This window comes from Amaranthus tricolor, chromosome 12, assembly GCF_026212465.1.
Source record: "Amaranthus tricolor cultivar Red isolate AtriRed21 chromosome 12, ASM2621246v1, whole genome shotgun sequence".
NCBI lineage: Eukaryota > Viridiplantae > Streptophyta > Magnoliopsida > Caryophyllales > Amaranthaceae > Amaranthus > Amaranthus tricolor.
The window spans coordinates 1222073-1244073 of record NC_080058.1 but is presented as its reverse complement, the minus strand read 5'-3'; the positions used below and the strand labels follow the sequence as shown (position 1 = coordinate 1244073).

The following is a 22001-nucleotide window of genomic DNA, read 5'->3' as shown; positions in this document are numbered from 1 at the left end:
ATGGGATCACAATCACTATTTATAATGTTTAAGCATCAAGGATAGGCTAACTACATGAGGGCTAACTGTTCTAACGGTCAAATACTCACGTGCCTATACATGTGCAACTAAAAAATAAAAGAAACAAACACCCAGGCTTCATCAGGCTACTGTGGTGCTGGCTGTCAACTGAGTGACCTTGGTCTCCAATTTCAGGCCTCCTCCAATGACTTCCAATAAGACTCTTGGGCCGTGGCAGCTAGGCCCGTGTGTGGAGATTCCAAATTTACCCTCCACGTCATCCCAATGGTTCAAGTCGTGTCTGGGTGAGCCTTCCAAAGTGGCCTGGTCAGCTATTGACGTCAGTGCAGTCTATTGGTCTGTGCTGCCCAGTTCTGTAGGCCTATGTTCCCTTATTGTCTTGTTTAGTTGCAGCTGGTTCCTCTTAATTAATTCATCCCTTCCTTGAGTGTCTTGATTGCATGGAAGGTTCTTCTTGCTTAATCTTGAAGTTGGTTCTGAAATAGAAGTTGATTCAGAGACTTCAAGCACACTTGTGTTGTTCATGTCATTGCTTGGATGTTCTTGGCTTTTGTTGCTGCCTTTTGGGTCTTGATTTGGTTCAGGTACTTATGATATTGTAGGTATGAATTGGTACCAACGTTATTATGGGGATATTTTGTATTATGAGAAAATTGTTTAAGTTAAGCCTCTAGGAGAAGAGTGCTTGATCAGGAAGAATTTTGTGTTCCTCGCTTAATTTTTTATGTCGTTCAAGTCATTGAGGTGATTAAGCATAGAGATGAGGGATACCGGTGTTTATTTCCAATAGTGAAGAGAAAACCAAATTGAGTCTCTAAAAAACCTCAATTGATTGAGAATACCCTGATGTTTTTCTCGAGGATTTACTAGATTTACCCTCGAATTTAAAATCTACATAAGCTCTCCAATTAATTTTTTTTGTTTTGAATAATACCTGATTTATTATTAAAGAGTGATACAACATCTACATCAAGATAAAAATTAACAAGTACATAATAACTTTAACAAAATACAATTCAAAATTAACAAAACAGCGACAGTTGTGAATGAGATATGACAATTCTGAATATCTTTTTCTACATCGTTGTTTAATACAGTTTTCTACTAGAGGGTCTTTCGATCTGTTTTAGTCTTGAGATATAATTGAATTTGATGTTGTTGACGGTAATTGCAATTTTAGTGTCTGCTGCATCACATTAATTTCTACCAACAAATCAATTAGAGACCAAAATTCAAAATCTCAAACTCTCACAAGGAGAAAATCATACCCCCAATATATGGGGAGAATCAACCCAATTAATGGGTAGAACAACTCTCTTAAAGGAAGAGAACAAATACTTATTCTGATACGGAAAGCTTAAAACGGAAAATTAAAGGCTTACCATCAACCAAAAGGTTGATCATAGGCCAAACGAACTATAGAGATTAAGATTTACTTTTAGATAAAAATGCAACTATATTTTCTAGGAAGCTTTAAGCTCTCCAATTAAAGCTTCTTGGAATATATATTTGCCTTTTTATCTAAAATTATTTACTAATTAATAAAGTTTCTTCATTTAAAAAAAATATTTTCTTCATTTAAAGCTTCTTGGAATATATATTTTCTTCATCACATTTAAACTTCTAAAATATTTTCATTTAAAAAAAAAGATATATGATAATCAATTAATTTTCTAATTAATGAGACTTTAAGTTTATAATTAGCTACTTTAAAATTAGAAGTCATTAGTTTAAGGTAATAAATAACCACTCTATGATTAGAATTAATCTATTTACGATTGTAAGTGATCAATAAGATTATAAGTGATTACTTTAAAATTATAAAATAAACACATTGAAATTGTAATTAATTACTTTAATGTGATAATTATTTACTTAAAGTTTGAGAAATTGCACGTCAATTATATTTTTTTTGAGTTGCTTCCACCTAATTTGAACAATTTTTTTGATATGGTGTCTAGGGATGGCAATGGGTATTGGACCCGACCCGGATCCGTGGATCTGTATCCATTTTCACGGATCTGGGTCCAAAAATTTGGACCCGTCGGATCCGGATCCATTTAAAATTCACGGGTCCGGATCTGGATTTGAGAAAAATACCCAGACCCGGACCTGAAAAGACATAACTGCTTGAAGTTTTAGACCATGTTTTTGTACTATTTGCACTAGCTCAACTAGGGCTGAACACGGTTTGGTCTAAACCGTAAACCAAATCGGACCAAACCATAAATTAAATTTTTGGTCTGGTCCGGTTTTTTTTTTAAACGGTTTACGGTCCGGTCCCGGTTTTAAAATTTTCAAACCAAACCGGACCGAAAAATCATAATAAAATCAAATTTTAGGGGATTAGGGCAACTACTCGTGAACTCCTGCTGGCTGCCTCCATCTCCATTTCCAATCACATACAAATTAAAAGAGGATATCATCAAGCCTGAATCTTCATTACAAGATCAGGTAGCGCATTATTGGGAGCCATTATGTTCATCAGATGAAAAGTGGAATGAGAGATCAATTCTACCAGAAATCTGAATATTGATACCAGAAATCTGGAAAATGATAATCAATTCTACCATTAAAGAAAAATTAGGAATCAAGTTATAAAGAACAAGAATTTACCCAGTTTTCATGATCAGACATACCTTAAGTTTTGGGTGATTGGCCTTAATTTGTGATGTTTCGGATTTGATGATGTATTTTGTTTACAGATTATCGTTTATCTTAGATTCTCACTCAATTAAAAAAATACAAAAAAAAAAACCCGTAGACTAGACCAGACCAGACCGTTCTAGAACGGTCTGGTCTGGTCTCTTGACTGGTCTAGTCTGGTCTGAAAATTTTCCAGACCGGAATTTCTGGTCTGGTCTGATTTTTCTGTCAAACCAGACCAGACCGGACTGTGTGCAGCCCTAAGCTCAACATACTCATCCCAGTTATACTTCAAAGGTCCGTCTTTCTCAACCAAACCCCACCATACATCCACCATTACTCCTTCAACACCTGCAGTTTTTAGTGCCATAAGACTCGCATTCATTGCCCTCGTTTTATTTTAAGTTTTATAATGTTTTTTTTGGGTGATTCATTGTAAAATTATATATATTATTAACATTAGTCTATAAATATCGCTTTATTGCAATCTCAACACATTTAAAAATACAAAAAAAAAAAACTGGACCCGTTTTGGACCCGGATCCGGATCTGGGTCTTGCAAAATTGGACCCGCAGATCCGGGTCCGTATCTAGATCCTCTTCTAGAAAACGGATCTGGATCCGGGTCCACATGGACTCGGTCCAGATCCGACCCGTTGCCATCTCTAATGGTGTCACTCATTTTATTTTAATCCAATTTATAATTTTTAGGAAAAATAGTAAAAAATAAACTAACATTTCACTCATCTGATAAAATAATTACAATTATTGATTATTTTTCAACAATCTCATATTTAATACTCCCTATTCATCCATTGTGTCGCATTTGACTTTTCACCATTTTTTAGGTGGTCAAATAGAACCATATGTGAAAGAAAAGGTACAGTGTTTTTAAATTTTAATTGGGGTAAAATGGGGTTAGTAGGTGTAAAGGCTTGAAAAAGTTAAGTTTAGTAAGGGTAAATTGATAAAGTTAACATACAAAAAATAAAAATGAGACATTTAAGGTGAGTTGACCAAATATAAAAGTAAGACACTTAAGGTGAATAGAAAGGAGTATGTATTTGCTTCCAACATACAATATATGAAAGGGAGTGGTGGGGCCGTGGAGATTCAAGGGGCGTGGTTGTGGTTCATATCACCGGTATGTTGGGAGCTATACATGGCATATGTTGAATTATTAGATAATAATTTAAAGATGGGTTATTCGTAGCGGATGAGTGGAAGATAATATTATTTTCAACAATTTTTTCTAAATTTTATTCCCTCACTTCATCTCATCTATTCATTTCTTTCAACCACACGTGTTTTATATTGTTTTTAACTGCAAATGAATTTTATATCTAATAATCAACATGTTTTGTATGTGATCATCTCATCATGAGACTAATTAATAGAAATACAATCAATCTGTTTTGTATATGATCATCTCATCATGAGACTAATTAATAGAAATACAATCAATCTATATAATCAGTGATCACTTTAAGATTATAATTAATCACTTTAAGATTGTAAATAAACACTTTATGGCTCGTTTGGTAGATGGTAATAAACGATGGTAGTAGAAATGAAAAACTAGTGTAAATTTGGTTAAAAAATCTCTTGGCTATCCTAATGGATATGCTTGTCCAACTTCAATCATATCATTTTCTTCATAAAATTCATTTCAATGCAAACCGTTGGGAAATATGGTATTAGGTGGTTATAGAAATTTGTAAATAAAAAAAATTTTTTGTAATCAAAATTTCATTACCATGGAAATGATATAGAACTTTTAATAAAATTTTACACTATAAATCATTCCCAATACCACCATGTAGTACCATTAACCAAACGAGCCGTTAAAGTAATAACTGATTACTTTAAGATTAAAAGTTATCACTTCAAGATTTTAATTCGTCACTTTGAGACTGTAAGTCATCATATAAGTAACCACTTTAAAATTATAAAATGATCACATCAAAACGGTAAGTGATCAGTTTAAGACTATAATTGATCACTTTAAGATTATAAGTAATAACTCTAAGATTATACTTATGATCAATTTAAGATTATAAATGTACATTAAACTAATTCAATAAAAATGATGTCACTATAAGACCATATCGGCTTAGATTCTGTGATAATAAAAACATGTGATATTTTATAGGGACAAATTTTTTTACTTTTTAAGAGTTCAAAGTTTTTTCAATCAACAAATGCAACACAATGATAAGATTAATCACCAAAATAGTTTTAAAAAAATATCATAAAAACAATAAAGACAAACACAATAGTAGAAACTTTCACCCTCCACAAAATTTAACCATTAACCAACTCATACCCCACATTGCACATGACAATATGACAATACCTCTTAATTCAATTTTAAACTCTCCCTCTTTAACTTTTGCCACCTCATCAATCTGTGTCAACACCTCCTTCCCCTCTTCTCTACCGTTCGATTAAACACTCTCATCTCACCCCCTAGCCATTGATCTCCTATTCTCATCCTAATCTTCCAATTTAAATAAACCCTTCTTTTCTTACGTCCATAATATAAATATTAATATTCCCTTTCACTCTTTTTCATCACTTCTCCATTTCTTCTCTTTCTTTCTCTAGAAATTCAACCCAGTTCTCCCATGGCGGTCCAATTCAGCCCATCTTTTCCAGATTATTCTGAGGTAATTTCAACTTTTTTTTTTCTTTTTTTCGGTAAATTTGTTTATGTGTTATGTAATTTTCAATTTTGTGAATTTCTGGGTTTTACAGATGATAATGGCGGCTATAGAAGGATTAAATGATGAAAACGGGTCGAGTGAAGAAGCAATAACGGGTTATATTGAATCGAATTACCCAGATCTCCCGCCAACTTACACCACACATGTGTCTTACACGCTTGAAAAGCTGAAACAAACGGGTCAAGTAGTGATAACAAATGAGGGTTATTATGCGCTTAACCCAGATGGTTCTGATGAGCCTAATAATGGAAATGGGCCGGTTGTTAAAAGAGGACGTGGACGCCCACCAAAGCCCAAAGTACCTTTACCTTCTGGAGTGGTCCCATCACCTGCTAGGCCCAGAGGTAGACCTCCCAAGCCTAGAGATCCACTTGCTCCGGCAACCCGACCCGTTAAAACTTCTTCGGGTCGGCCACGTGGCAGGCCTAGGAAGTATCCTATAGTTGATGGTGGGTCCGGTACCGTTGTTGCTGCTTCTCCAATCGACGGTGTTAAGAGAGGAAGAGGTCGTCCTAAGAAGAATATTTAATTATTAATTTTAATTTTAATTAGTGGTTAATTAACTTGATTAGTTGGTAATTTGTTTGCTAGGATTGAAGAAATGAAGGGTAGGATTGTAAATTTGCTGTGAGAAATTTGAAAAAAAGGGGAAATTATCAATTATGTTTGTTGTTGTTTATAGCCTTTTAAATTAAATATTGGGAAAAAGGTAAAGAAAAAAAGTAACAAATGAAGGGCTATTTTATTGATTACAATTTGTGTTATTAATTTAAAGTTATTGCTTTGGTTTCTTATTGGTAGAATATTTTTTGAAAAGAGAAAAAAAAACAAAAACAAAAAGAGGCCTTAAGGCATGCTTAAGGAGGTTTAATTTTACTATTTGATTAATCTTTTCAATTTTTTTTGCAACGCACAATTTTCAATATTATTTATCATTATATTTTATTTTATATTGAGATTTACTTAAATTGTTTAATTGTATATTTTTATAATATTAGATGTTATATATATTGATGTTAAAGTGTAAGAAAAAAGTAATAGGGCAATTTATTTAGATTGTTTAATTATATATTTTTATAATATTAGATATTGTAATATTTTAGGTGTTAATAAAATAGTAATTAGATTTTAATATATTTTTTCCGTTTCATTATATTTGTTACATTTGATTTTTTATGTAGTTAAATATATTATTTTAATTATTTATTTATAAAATTAGTATATTAAAAAATTTATAAAAATTTAATATTATAAAATTATACGCTTAGATAATTTAAGTAAATTTCATTTGATCATTTTTTTTTCAACTCACAATATATTTAAACAATTAGTTTTAATTAGTTTATTGTAGATTTGCAGTAAATATTTCAGGAAGTACTCATTTAGTCATTTTAGTATTAGTAGAGTTGAATATGTAGTAGGTGGGACCCATTTCAGCTGCTTTTAGTTTTTATTCTTATGTGGTAATTTTGTTTATGATTGAGAAAAGTTTATGGGATGCATATGGTTGGTTTACCATTGGATGAAAAATATAAACTTTACTTTTAACATGATTTATAACAAATTATTGCAAACACTTAGAATATCTTTTTACTTTAACTAATATTCTTTTGGCTCTTTTAAAATTGTTTATTTGTTACTTTTGTTATTTAGTTAGCTTTTTGTATTATTTTTAAAGTATATTTTGTGACTCAATATTTTTAAATTATATCATAAAAAATTATAATATAAATGTTATGTTAAGATGAATTTAACAAGTTTTTATATGAATATATTCTATTTACTATATATCTCTCAAAAATGTTATATTTAAATTTCATTCTCTTTAATTTTACAAAATTTATTATTAAGTTTATTTCTAACTTTTTTTCAATGTGGGTTGACATGTTATTATTGAATCATAAATATAAAAATGATAATATTATTACACCTCAATAGTCTTGAGATAAATATTTAATTTTCAAGACTCAATTTCTTATTTCAACATTAATTAGTCTCTCCAAAATTAGCATTTATTAGTCTTGTATTCCTTCCATGACATTAATATTATTTTCCTCGATTCTCCTGCTACCTCTGAGATTGATATATACTATTTCGTCTTATTGAATTAATTGTAAAGAGAAATGAGATATTTTACAAAGTGGATATTTGATAATAATGAATGAAGATAGGTAATAAAGTGTGAAAGTGAATTTATAGGTGAGTTAAATTTTATATAATATTTTTAAAAAGGGTTAATTATCGTCCAAAAATATAACTAATGTAAAATGAGTAAAACATAAAAAATAGCAAATAGTGCAAAATAAATGAAATAGAAATAGTATAAAACGATACATTATTAATTTTACTTAAAAAATATGACAAAATTTGAATGGATAAAATAAATATATCTATGAAAAAGAGTTAGACATAACTATATAAGAGATTGTAAAACTACAATAAAAAAAAAGTCTTGAAACAAGTTAAAATGAAAAATGTGTGAAATTCAATGAAACAAAAATAATGTTAATATAGAATTTATGATATACATCTTCATCATTTAAAATTATTACAATGTTTATTTATCCCGTTCTATTAAATTTGCTAAATTTTCTTCCAAAATAGTCTATATTCATTCATTAAATATTTTATTTTCATATATATATAAGACCAGTCTCACAATGAGACTGTCTCATACAAAATTAGCTTAATAAGAAAAATCTACCAGACAAAAATCTTATTATAAATTCTTGTATGTAATAGTCTCACCATGAGTCGTGCCCTATATATGTGTTAAATAGCTTGACTAATACAAAGTATTAGTATATTGACTTCTTATTTTTAGATCGTCTTACCGAAAGCCGAACTCTCACAACTCGCAAGAGTAGATCGTTGATGCAAAATAAAAGTGATTCATGAATAGTATAAAAAACAAATGAGATAGTTAGATTAAAATGAAAATAATATGTTAAATAGAAATCAATCTATATTTTTGTGAGAGTTATTTACTTATGGATAAAATCAAGGTAGTTAAAAGGTTAAAGATTAAACTCTATTTCATAAATCATACATAATAAAGGTTGTGAATTGTGATCAATTAGTAATCAGTAATAAAAGTTATTTACGATTTACGAACGTTAATTTTTGGTGAAAATTAAAGTGCAATTGATTAATTTGGATCGGATGAGAGGCACACTTTGAAGTATTATTGGTTAAAATTTAAAAATAATAAAAGAAATAAAAACGACTCCACTGGGGATCGAACCCAGAATCTCTGGTTCCGTAGACCAGCGCCTTATCCATTGGGCCATGGAGTCACTTGTATGAGAGCATGAGACAAAGTTAATCTATTCTTGTTTTTGCACCAAAAAAACAATTACTTATTTCAAATTTAATCAAATTCAAAAAGTCCCAAAGACATGTACCATTGTCTCCATCAGTTCGTCACATGTCTATTTTGCTTATCATAATAATTTGTTATAACTTATATCTAAAACATTTCATCTTGTATGAGATCGTCTCATAATAAAATAGAAAATTTAGCTAATTTTCTAATCAATTATTCTAAAATTATAAGTAATTACTTTAATAGACTAAATATATATGAGTTAGCTCAATAAAAATAATTTCTCCTATGTAAATCAAAAAGAATTGGATCTTGAACTTGACTGTTTCAGAAGGAGTTGAGAAAATTTGATGTAAATAAGTAAAATTACATAAAAAAACTCTCAAAATAAGCATTGGGAAAACTTATTTTTCAAAGTAAGCACTTTAGCCCAATGCTAAGGTATGGAGTTTGTTTGCTTTTAGTAACAATGGACAATTATTAAAACCGAGTGAAAAAAAGTCAGCTAAGCAATTGCCCGCTCTTTTTAACAAGGGGCGATTGAGTTGACTTTTTTTTGACTTTTTTGACTTTCTTTGACTATTGGATGTATAATGGCCCACTGTTACTAATAGCGGTCAATTACTTAAACTGAGTTAAAAAGTCAGCCTAAAAATTGTCTCTGTTAGTAACAGTGGACAAACTCCATTCTTTAACATTGGGCTAAAAGTGGTTATGTTGGCAAATAAAATTTTCCAATACTTATTTTGAGATTTTTTTTATAGTTTTGCTTATTTTGTTCAAATTTTCAGGAGTTGATAAGAAAATACAAGTAGAATTGGACTTTTCGTGCCCATTAAAATGGGTAATTTGGTTCTTTCAGCCTAGTTAGACTGAATTAAGATCCTCTTCATTACTTTCTACTCCTACTTTGAGATTTCATTGTTTAATTTTGTGTGAAAAAGTAAAATTCAAAATTCCTTTTATTTTCAATTTCAATCTTAGATTAGATAATAAACCATCTATTAATTTTGCGGGCCGTTTGGTTAGTGGTATTAAATGGTGGTAATGAAAATGACTTATAGTGTAAAATTTCTTCAAAAGTTCCATATCATTCCTATGGTAATGAAACTTTGATCACAAAAAAAAATTTATTGTTTATAAATTTCCATTACCACCTAATACCACCTCTCCCGATGATAATGCATTGGAATGAATTTTATGAAGAAAATGAGGATTGAAGTTTGACAAGCATGGCCATCAAGGTAACCAAAAGAATTTTCAACCAAAATTACACTAGTATTTCATTCCCATTACCACTGTTTATTACCACCTACCAAACTGACTATTAGAGTAATTACAGAGCTTGCCTTTGATAATTGATAGTTACAATGTTGCTCTACATAAAGGCTACAACATTGTTGTTCTTCAATGCCCACAAATGTAAGTCCATCTCGTTTTTGTCTGTCATTTTTCCACTTATTTTGTGTGTTTTGGACTTTTTCGTATACATTTCCATACACTACCTACAAAATTCATACCCAGCAAATTCGGTGTGAACCACTAGCACAATCTCATTGTTGTGATCACGTTGCAGCCGGGAAACCGGCCGGCTAGGAGCAGTGGAATTCCATAAATTGGGATCTCCGGGCTAAAACTAGACCAGAAGACATGGATTATTCAAAACCAAACAGCATATGCAGGGCCAGAACTAGCAGGGAAAAATGGCACCAGCATTGGCATCAGCTTCTATTGTATTTAGTGACAATCTAGCATACTCGAAGAAACTCGTTAAGGGTGCCGTTTTTCCTTTGCTAGGAATCCTTAGAGAAAAGACCATACAAATGGAGGGACAGAGCACTGAACTCAACCCCTACACCATTAAAGCATCCGTGGTTGTTGGACCTTATCGATTTGATCGGTTCCATGACAATCACAGAAATCGTTGCTCTATGATATCAACTGAAATACTAGCCTCGTGGGCCTGTGACAGCTCTTGTTTCTGATAGACTACATAACATATCCTGGGTCCTCAATCATCTTCGTTGAAAGACCTAAGAGTATATTTTATCACGCAAAAACTTAAGCTGATGGTTGAAGACCTAAAATATGTTATATACTCTATCAGTTTCACCGACTAATAGTATAGGCCGGTTATGATGTTGACAGGAACTTGTTTTCAAACCTCCCACCGCAATTGTTACCTTTTGATTAGAATTTCGCAAAAAAAATGTGTTTCGAGGCGAAACGAAGAATATCATGGTGTCTATGAAATAAAAATTCAATCTCTAAATAACATAAATTGCCAATATAGCATGATCCATCATCCATGGTAACTGGGTATTACCAGTTGTAGCCTCTAAGTAACAATACTGAGATATAACATGCTATCTAGTTTCTGGTGAGTGTTGAATGGAACAATGAATAAGACAGATAAATTATGCACAAGATAAACTTTGTCTGATCTATAGTGTATTGGTTAAAGTTTTATGTTCATCATTGAACATAGCATGAACCTGGTATTTCAGGAGCAAACCTACCGGGGCCCACCAATGGAGCGGCTGCAACGTCTCTTTGATTTAGCAGACACCTGAAGTTTGCTAACCTTCTATATACTTGTATTGGATTCCTAGCAAGCTTGTCGTACGACGTCCACAATCGCTCTACAGGGAAAGAGAACAAGAGGAGAAAGGAAAATCAGTATGCTTGTATAAGACCATTTCAACAGGTTCAACCATAATATCTAGTGATTTTATCAAAATGATCTTCTACATTAAAGTTTTATACATGTACAAACAAATTTTGCCCAACGAAATCACTTGTTTATGTCAAGGAACCAACTCAACCAAAAGTTTAAACTGATGGTTGAGGCTCCAGGATAAGTTCTATACTCTACCACGTCTCACACGAGAGCCTTTTGGCTAGAATTGTGGATGCAATACATACACTCCTCATTTCTGGTGCGAAATATTCCACTTGAATTTGAGGGGTGGTTGAAATTCGAACCCGTGACCTCTTGTCATGTTGGCTTCTGATACCATGTCAAGAAATCAACTCAACCAAAAGCTTAAGCTGATGGTTGAGGCCCCATGATATGTTATGTATTCTAAGAGCTTATTTTCATAGCATGTACATTGTGATTGTATGTTTCAGAATTTGCAATTGGTAACCATGGAATCTCCCATTAAAATATTTTAGATATTCTAAATTGTCAAAGAACCAGCTCAATCAAAAGCTTAAGTTGATCTTTGTAGTTCAGGATATGTTATGTACTCTATCATCCCCTTTCACGCGTGAGCCCTTTGTGCAAAAAATGTGGATGCAATACAAACTCTCCTCAAACCTAATGCAACATAATTTCACTGCAAATGAGGGGTAGATGAGACTTTCACTTCCATCACGCCTGCATTTGATATCATGTCAACGAACCAACTCAAAAAACAGTATAAGTTTATGGTTGTAACCCTAGGATATCATATATACTATATTACACATATTTAGCATGGTGAATGCTTTATCCAATATTAACTCTTATTTTCTTTTGAGACTTCAACTTCTTTTTAGTTTTATTTTCTATTTGATTTCATCAATATAACAACAGTGTCAGTGCCTTAATCCCGAAAAATTGGGGTCGGCTATATGAACCAATACATGACTTCCAATGGTCGTCCACATGGATTCCCTTTATCTATTCATTAAATATAAATGAAAATTCTAAACTCGCATGATCAATTTGTAAGATATCCAAATGAAAAACCCTTGCATAAAGTAGTAGTAGTTTAGTTGCGATGATTACCTGCAGCTGCAGCAGCACGCGGCCAAATGGTTTGCTCAATATCCGATGCATCAATATGCTCACCCCACATACAAACTTCACCTCCAATGACTAACTTTTGTTGCTTTGGATTTGTGATATTAGTTAAAGGCTCGTTCATATAAAACTGATCCCATGTGATGTCTAAATGATCAAGATACCACTTGTCCTGGTTGCTTACAATGCACCTTAAACCAGCCGCGGTCACCCTTTCAGCAGCACCGCCCCCTAACCTATTACATCGAGCAAAAAAATTGAAGACGCAAAGTATAATGGTAAGTTGATCAATCGAGGAAAGTACTTAAAAGTCGTGAAAATTCTTTATGTGAGAAGTATAGTCTTCTTTTTGATAAAGTTGTTAACGGGCTTGTACACAAGTATTAGACCGTGACAATTCATCACATAATCTCACCGTGGCCCACTCGTGTGGACACGGGACACCTGTGGACTCGGGCCCACAAACCCATGGGTCAAGAGTGTTGACTTGCTCATATGCTTTGTGAGGTTCATTGTTTCCCAAAACCATATGGTAGTAGCTAGGAGGATTAGCTCACCCAATATATATGCAAGTCCACAACCCATTGTTTTATCGATGTGAGACCTTGTCTTGCATGTGAAGTATTTCCAGCAACAAGACCCACATAAGAGGAGAGTTGGCTGCACATAAATCCGATGAGGTTCCATCCTAGAACCAATTCGTAATAGGAGGAGTAGCGCATCAAGCTTATATGTTAGTCGTGTGTTATTTTTCACACTTTTAGTGATGAAAAGATGCCTAATGGCAAGTTATAGAAAGTTACCAATTATGGACAATAGTCCTTCGGTCCAATTTATCGCCAAAATTATTGAACGTTTCCTCCCTGTTAGAGTTTTTTACATGCACAAAACAGTAAGCTTCAGAACGAAATATTCGTAAGCTTGAGAACCAACCATTGTAAGACTCAAACAGGAAAGAATTATCAGTAAGAGGAAAATCAGATTTACCAATTAATTACTTCATATCCATGGGATACTGCAATTTTCTGTGCTCGTAAAACGAAGTATTCGTAAGCTTGAGAACCAACCATTTTATGACGCCGCAACCTGCAGAACGAGTAATCAAACCAAACCTTAGAGTTTAGAGAGTCATATATATAACATACAGCCAACTAAGTACACATGATTCATTAATTACCTAACGAATCGTAATCGAAAAAAGAGAATTATGATCGGTTTTAGGCTATTTTCGAACGGTTTTGAGCGAATCGCGAATTCAAAAGCGAACTAACTAGCGAATTATGTTTTCCCTCCACTCCTCTAAGTCGGGCCTCACAAGTCACAACACCGGTTTTTGTTCACTCTACGCAATCTCTATGCTAAGGTCGGTGTATATTTTCCGAGAAACAAAGGGAGTACAATTTCTATTTTGTTGGTTAAGCACAATATGAAGTAATATATCTTCAATGGATAATGAAATTCTTCAGAAATCATCAGAGAATGACATTAATGTGCATTGAGGAACGATTACAAGAATTCTGGTAAAATATGCCTAATTGATGATAGAAAGAACCTTAAAAGCTTACCATCGGCCAACACGACGAGTTGATTCCCAGCAACCTGAGGCATGACAGACATCGACTCTTAGCTAAGCATTTACAGAGACATTACACATTAACGCAGAGTTAGAAAACTGGATGAAAAACAAGACTAAGATAGTATATTATTAACATTATATCCACATTGATGAAGGAATGATTAAAGAATGACCGGTTAGCTTGCATTGCAAAGGTGCGAGTGTCACATGATTCGCTTATCTCCTCGAGTATCGAAAAACACGAATTATGGTCGTTTTGGGCTATTCTTGGGCAAATTTGAACGAATCGCGAATTCAAAAAGCAAATTATGTTACACTAGTACAAATGACATCCTAGCGTTCCATGAGTTTAATAAGTAAAATGATGGAATGATAGGTAGGAAACGGATACTCAAGCTCGCAAAACTAACCGGTATCGACTTCATCGCCTCCTAAATGAACAAATTTGTATTTGAAGACCTTGCTGAAATCTGTCATATTGCAGGTCATGTTAGAGCTATACATATAGAAGCAATCACACTTAAAAGGTGATATATTAAGCTACAGCATACCTGAAAGAATTCCTTCTATAACTTGGAAGGTAAATTCGTTGCTCACATCGAGTGGCTCCCTACAGTTTGCTGAAGGCCACAGCAATGGATAACCATTCCCCCTAAGTGATGTGGTAAAGGATTGTCAATTGCATGAACATCACCTCAAACTATAAATTTGCATTCTAAGTTGAAAAACGCTTTGGCGATAAAGAATTCCTAGACATAGTGTAAAAAACAAGGCCGCATCGCATCGCATCGACCGTGTTATAAAGGTTTTTAAAACAAATGAATCGATATGTCCCGCGTTGTAAAGGAGTAGGAAAAACCGCATTTTGGACTGTATCAAGGGACTTCTTTTGATACAACCGACATTAAGGCGTGACGATAACCGCATCACTCCCTTTATGAAACAGCTAGAATCTTTCAAATTCGAGTTCTTCCCATCTAGATTCATGAAGTAGAATTTATGAAAGATTAGAGAGACATAAAAACTTTACCAGGACGCAGCGTGTCCAGGAACATCAATTTCAGCGAGTACATTCACTCCGCGTCTTTGTGCATATCTGTGATGTTCAAGAAGTGGATAATTAAAAGATCTTAGATAGACATGGCGAAAACAAAAAGACAAAGCCTTAATTGGCTTAATTCCAACAATATAGGGTCGGCTAAATGAAGCAAAAAAAATCAGCGTGGGAAATCATTGATAGCAAAGCTTAGTCGAACCTATCTAATACGAAACTACAAACAACAAAGTCAATTCTAATGACATCTACATCTACTTGCCTCACAATTTCAGCAGCATCAGCCATTGTATATCGTTCTTCTGCTGAATATGCACCATCCCAAAGCTTTGGGTATGAAGGAATTTCCAATGGAAAAGATTGGGAATCTACAATGTGCCAATGAAGCACATTCTGCATCAGTAAAAACATATCATTAGGACCATTAATTGTACCAGACTCAACCAACAACAGTGCCAAAGCCTTAATCCCATCATATGGAATTCACTGCATGAAAAAAAATTATATTCCTAATCAAGCATACATTGTAGGTGTTGGCATTTGACATTTGCATGGAGCAACTAGATCAAAATATGCACTTCATAACTCAACTTCCTTATGTTATGAATAATCAAATTCTGAAATTCATTATCAAATTTTTGCATTATATATAAAGGTACACTTGAAACTTAAGGGTATATTATTCGTAATCTCCTTATTTCATTTGATAAGGATATGGTCTGCCGTCATCCAATTCAGCCCTTCCAGACTCTGATCGTAGCTTCTATGAGCGCGATATAGTGGGGAATGATGATGATCATGACTTGCAACTTAAGATAATCCCAATCTAAGTCAATAAGTAAGCCCTCCTTGGATATACTCCAAGACTCTTGACATGGTTCAAAAAACTAACATACCAGAGAATACTATCAACTGAAAAAAATGGTTGACACTGGATATTTGGTGCCTGAAGAATTAGCTTTGAAAAATGCAATTCTTACCAGCTTCGCATATGTCATGGAATCGATTACTTTCTTTATCACGGGCAAAGGCAAAAAGTGCCGTGCAGTATCTGTATGCATATCCAAACATCAGAGTACATCCACAAGTAAAGGACACGGTCCCTACTACAAAAAATGTTAATTCCGAAACTAACACAACATATTGTTGGTTATTTAAGGGTTTCATTGATAATAAGCAAGTCAAAGGAATGACTCGAATCAGAATATCACCATAATCGTATGATTATAACTCACCGATCAGCAATCCACGGTAAGGGAATCTAGGCTGGTCAGATATAGTCCATGGAACCATGTCGATTTCAATCAGTCTGGTTTTGAAGTTATAACTACAGAGCTGACTCAATGTCTGCAATGTGAAGCATAAAATAGGCGGTATAAAGTTGTTAGCTCACAAGCTTTTTCAAGTTATCAATCAAATACCCGCAAAAGAAACGGAGCAAATAACCTGAAATCCGTGTAACGCCCCGTATACAGACTTTGCCTGCAATCAACAATCGAACTATCGGTTATTTCTGTACATTTTGTTAAAAGAAGTTTTATTGGCGAAACTATGGTGTATTAGGAAGCTTACTTATGACAGTCTAAACAATTCTCTTATTTTAAGAGGGTATGCACTAAGCAGTCCCTTAAACCGTAAAAGATCATTTGAATAACTCTATACAATGACGGGAAGTTTAGGTAAAGAAAATGGTAAATTGTTATCCCAAATTAGCCTCACCTCAATGTGTGCATAAGCAGGCTTCCCAGCAGCTGGAATAGTTAAGTTGTATGATTCATCAATATCATAATGCAACTGCAAAACTAATAGAGGTATTAGTGACAAATTTTTAATACTCTAAATTTTTATTTTTGTTTTAGGCAAGGATGATCCCCTGTAGGTAGAAGTGTTCATTCGGGTCATCGGGTCAATTTCGGGTTAGATGTTCGGTTCTATTCAAATCGGGTCTTGTGTCCACATTGATTTTTTACATTATTTTAAATTCATTTTGAAGTCCGGTTTGGCTCCAAGGTCGGGTAAATATCGGATCATCGAGTCTGTTTTGAACACCTCTACCTGCAGGTAAGAGGGGGAGGGGAAATTGACTGACTGGGTAGTGAAATACCAAGAATTAAACCCCTATCACAAGGTAAACTTTCGACCACTAGGCGAACCCAGGACTCTCTTTATATTCCAAACCAGCACAGCATAAGAATACAACAAATCTAGCATACAGAACTGTAAGAGAATTTAACTCTTGAGTACAAAAAGAGTGCATCAAAATGATATGCAACAAGAAGCAAGAATTAGAAGAACTTAAATGCAAGAGTTTAAGGACCAAATATTTGCATATCAGAATCCAAAGTAATCACTGGTAGTCAAAACCTCTGTTGAACACTGAAAACACATATAGCAACCTACTCTTACAAATATTCCTCAAAAAGTTTTACTTTTACCTTCAGAAAACCGTGTATCTTAGTAATTCATATGTTAAAAACACTTGAACAATGTATTAAGTTTGGATATTGGCAACAAGATTAAAATTTTAAAGGGAAATTCACAACATTGATGGAGTATGTAACATGTCATGGGGCCTCAACCAAATGGTCGAGGCCTCACACGAGAGCCTCAATGGGCTAGATGTGTGGAAATAGCATAGGCCCTCCTTATCTAGTTCCACTCCGAAAAGAAGTTGGATGAGATTCAACTCTGTGATCTTTTGTCACGTCGACTTACCATGTCAAAGAATCAACTCAACCAAAAGTTACGATGATGATTGTATCCTCATATATGATATATTATATGCTCTTTCAAACACAAGAATGAACTCAAATGAACATTAATTCTAGCCAATGAACATTGTAGCATGGAAATTGCTCATACTTTCACTATACATTTCTCTTCACTTGATTTAACAAGTATTTCTTACATACCCCCTTAAAAATTCTCAAAACAATTAACAGAATTATCATGTTCAAACTCAACCTTGTCATAAAAATATCTTCACATTATTACTAAGAACCATGCAGCAATTCTTTAACAAATAACAAAATATACTTCTACAAGCAACACTTAAAAGAAAGAATCTGTACATAGTAAGCATTAAAAGACATCCAATACTCTCAAATTTTTGTAAAGGGATAAGAAATGTTGTTAAATTAAGGTGAACTTATTATCAATAAACTTATTATCAATGCCAGCTATTGGGAAACACAAGGTGCACCCATAAGCCAAAAGACACCATCCAAAACCAGGAAGATATAAAGTACACCATCTTTAATTCATCAAGCGTGGGATAAATCATCCAACAAATACAAAACCAAATATTTCTTAAAAACACAAAAACGAAAAAAAAGAACTCATACCTCATCACTAAGTGATCGAATAACCACATTGATCCCTTTCAAGAAACTTGATTGATCAAACCTAGAAAAATTGACATCAATAACATGATCCAAAGTCACAATACCCATAAATCTCAAAAACCCATCTTTCAATATCCCTTCCTTATCACTATACTTGCTCCCTTGAGTCCTTAATTCAAAATCATTGCTTAAATAAAGCATACTATTCCCATAAATAGAATACTTTGGCATTGGCCATATATTCACTTGATGAACACTACCACTTCCACCATACACTAAAACAACTTCAATCAACAATAACACACAAATGGGCACCAAAATCTTCCCCATTTTCATAAAACCCAAATGAGCAAATAAAAAAAAAACACCCAAGATTACAAAAACTACAACAATTCCACAAAGATTATATCTTTAAGTTATATGCATTGCTCAAAGTTTAAAACAGATACAAATGGGCATCAAAAAAGTACTAAATCTGATGTTTTTATAAGTTTAATCCTAAAAATGGAAGCTAAATTAAGAATCTTTGGAAAATGTGAAATGGGTAATTAAAAATTTTAGCAATTTGGAAGATTGTGAATTTGGAATTTTAGGTTGAGTGGGAAACAGATAACAATGGGGATAGAAGTTGTTTAAGGTACACTAACACTTGAAGACATTTATGATAGCTGACACATTTGCATGAATTATTGTAGCATAATGATATTAGTATTGGTGGGTAGGTATATCTCCCATTTTGCCTGTCTCATCTTGGAGAATTAGTGGACATTTTACAAAGAGATTAATGAGAGAGTAGAAAATCTGCCATTTTCTACCAAATCATCTAGTTTAACTACTTATTTTGATGATAAAAAAATAAAATAGTCAATAATAAAGTTGTTTTATCCGTTGAAAATAAATTTATTTATTGTTTATTTTTAAATAAATAAATTTATCAAGTAAAACTTTTAAAGATAAATTTATTTACTTCATTATTTAGTCTTAATTGTATGGCTTAAAAACAAGGTAAGTCAATTGGTTGATTTACTATTGGCAATTTTACTAAAATAAGGATTTTATACGTATTATGGAGAATTGTATATTTGAGTGTGAATGATTTTTTCATATTATAAGGTAGGTTGAAAGACAAAAAGGGTTATGTGAGAATCGAATTATGATTTTACATGAGAAAAGTAGTACTTGTTTTAAATGAGATAAAACCAGAGTTTTACGAGTTTTGGGTATACTATATATGTTGGGTAAATTCCATTTTGGTGTGTGTACTACCAAAATATTTGAACTATTTAACGAAGTAATTTTTATGAAAAAGTCTTGTAAAGATTTAGTGTGTGCACCGAGCTTAATATGTAAGTAGGTTAGTGGGGTGTAAAGTAAGGAGTGTGAATTAGTAAAACTATAGTGACGAGGAGTAGTTCATAATAAAATTAATATGCACTAAATCTATATTAAAATTTATCAATTTTTATATAATAATTATTTTAATCAAGTTCAATTATACTCAATTTTAATTAACGTCTGAAATTTGAACACAATTATGAAGTAGGCTCTCAAGAGTTGAAAATTATAAGTAAGAAGTCCATTAAATATTTGGTTGGCAAGTGCAAGACTTTTAGATGTACTCTTATCATTCAAAACTTGCTGGAATGTTAGTTTAGAGTAAGCACTAAATTGGTAACTACTCCAAAAGTCCTACTCCATTAAGGGACTTATCTAAAAGAGGGGTTACTTTTTTATGATTTTAAAATTATTTTTAAAGGGGTTGAAAAGCTAATTGATCATATTTTTTTAGAAGCATATTTGAATTTTGAGAAAATAAAATATCGACTATTATGAATAATTAGGCGCATAAAAAATACAATATATTACTATTGTATTACATCTTGTACCGAAAGCAAAAAGTAGAAGACATATTTATATTTTACTCTCTTTTATTCTCATTAATGTTTTATTTGTTTTTCAACACTGTTTATCAATTGATTTTAATTTGTATTTTATTTTCAGTTTATAAAAACATATTTATGTGAAATTTTATTTAATTTGTCTCAATGTATATCAAATTTTTTATAATTTTTAACCAAATATAATAAAAAATATATAAAATTAAAATGATACATCGAATAATTCACAAAGATTTATAAAATAAGAGGGAGTATGAATCTTGGTCCCCTACATAGTTAGCCAACAAAAAAATCTTTTTGGGGTGGCAAATTTTTAAGGTTAGATTGAGTAGAGTGCAATAAAAGCAAACCATTGGCATCTTAGCTTGGGCATTGAGCTTGAGACACATAGTATTGCTAATGGGTGATCACTGTGGGATAAGATACATGAAGTCTTGAGTTCTTGCAATGTTCAAATGTCAAGAGGTAAATAGTACGAATCTAATTAAAATTAAGGTTTCCATATATTTAATATTTAATGTGTATCGACAAGATTGATTTAATTGCTGTTGCTTAATTATCGTTGTGTAATTTTGGATTATGATGAACTAAAGTAAAATGACTCATTAGATTATGTGCGCTTTTATTTATGTGGAGTTATACGTGACGTTTGCTATCAACGATCAATCAAAGACAATCTATTTGCTAAGTTTATCATTAATAAGGAAAATGTTTCATACATCTGACTATCACTACACAGGTGGCAAATGTAATACTATTTATTCACCCCACAAATTATAATTTGAGGCATGTTTTGATATTTACAATATTAAAAAATTGTGATAATTAATATAATGGGTCAAAAAAATTAATTTTTTCTATAGGTAATTAGTATTAAACATTTATTACATAGGTGAAAAGAAAAGCTATCAATCACTAAATCAATCAACTATAGTGTAATTCATTGCTAAGGCAAGATAAACCAAATATTATAGGGAGAGAAAAAAGTTATGATTGTGATTTTTGTTCTTTGGTTTTCTTATTTTAAAGTCATGTGATATAATATGTTATACAATAAATAAAAAATTAGTCAAATGTATTTAGAATTTTTTCATTTTAGAAATTGACAACTAAAATATGAAAAATCACTTTTTGTAGCTTTTTATTTTTGGTTTTTAATTTAAAAAAATATTAAAAATTGAAAACAAATAACAATAACATAGGAATCCTACTAATTGTGATTATTAAATATTATATCTTAAAATTGATGTGATAGCAATATATAACAGAAATTATAATGTTATATTACTTTAGGCTCAAGTATACATTAGGGAAAATATTTTTAGTTTTTTAAAAAAAGAAAGCAAAGAGCATGAGAAAGCTACAAAAAGGCTAATGAATACCACTAAAAAACAAAGGCTAATGAATAAATTATGTTTGTATTCATGCAACTTGCATTTAAAATTATTTGCCAAAATAATTTCACATGCATCCAACAAAATAGACTAAAGTCCAACTTCAACATCCACGTCAAAAACATGAAAATTATCTGTTTAGGTATAAAATTTAATTTGTATTATTTTTGATTGGAAACTCTACTCATAAGTTTAATGATGATGCTAAATATTAATTATCTTATTTT

The 22001-nt window shown here is 32.2% G+C and overlaps 2 protein-coding genes and 1 non-coding gene across 3 annotated transcripts; 1 reads left to right on the top strand and 2 right to left on the bottom strand.

Moving 5' to 3' along the window:
- Window positions 1–5205: 5205 nt before the first annotated feature.
- LOC130797056 (HMG-Y-related protein A-like) lies at window positions 5206–6302 on the top strand. Its single transcript, XM_057659536.1, has 2 exons — window positions 5206–5336; window positions 5425–6302. The coding sequence occupies exons 1-2, from the start codon at window positions 5295–5297 to the stop codon at window positions 5920–5922; spliced, it is 540 nt and encodes a 179-aa protein (XP_057515519.1). The 5' UTR covers window positions 5206–5294; the 3' UTR covers window positions 5923–6302.
- Window positions 6303–8616: 2314 nt separating this feature from the next.
- On the bottom strand, window positions 8617–8689 carry TRNAR-ACG (transfer RNA arginine (anticodon ACG)). The gene has a single exon. It is a non-coding gene; the product is annotated as a tRNA-Arg (tRNA).
- A 2277-nt stretch (window positions 8690–10966) lies between these two features.
- On the bottom strand, window positions 10967–19283 carry LOC130797055 (beta-hexosaminidase 3). Its single transcript, XM_057659535.1, has 14 exons — window positions 18483–19283; window positions 16858–16932; window positions 16585–16620; window positions 16374–16485; window positions 16119–16189; window positions 15401–15531; window positions 15115–15180; window positions 14636–14736; window positions 14495–14554; window positions 14074–14107; window positions 13496–13594; window positions 13312–13371; window positions 12494–12744; window positions 10967–11360 (listed from the first exon to the last, which is right to left on the bottom strand). Exons 1-14 carry the CDS (start codon window positions 18816–18818, stop codon window positions 11194–11196), a joined length of 1599 nt encoding a protein of 532 aa, XP_057515518.1. The 5' UTR covers window positions 18819–19283; the 3' UTR covers window positions 10967–11193.
- Between the last annotated feature and the right edge of the window lie 2718 nt (window positions 19284–22001).

Excerpts from the sequence above, each read along its gene's own strand:
- LOC130797055 (XM_057659535.1), bottom strand. The coding sequence starts at position 18,818 with ATGAAAATGGGGAAGATTTTGGTGCCCATTTGTGTGTTATTGTTGATT. Across the intron at positions 14,555-14,635 it reads TATAGAAGGAATTCTTTCAG|ATTTCAGCAAGGTCTTCAAA; the intron begins GTATGCTGTAGC and ends GCAATATGACAG. Across the intron at positions 12,745-13,311 it reads AGGACTATTGTCCATAATTG|GTTAGGGGGCGGTGCTGCTG; the intron begins GTAACTTTCTAT and ends TCGATGTAATAG.
- LOC130797056 (XM_057659536.1), top strand. The coding sequence starts at position 5,295 with ATGGCGGTCCAATTCAGCCCATCTTTTCCAGATTATTCTGAG. Across the intron at positions 5,337-5,424 it reads CTTTTCCAGATTATTCTGAG|ATGATAATGGCGGCTATAGA; the intron begins GTAATTTCAACT and ends TGGGTTTTACAG.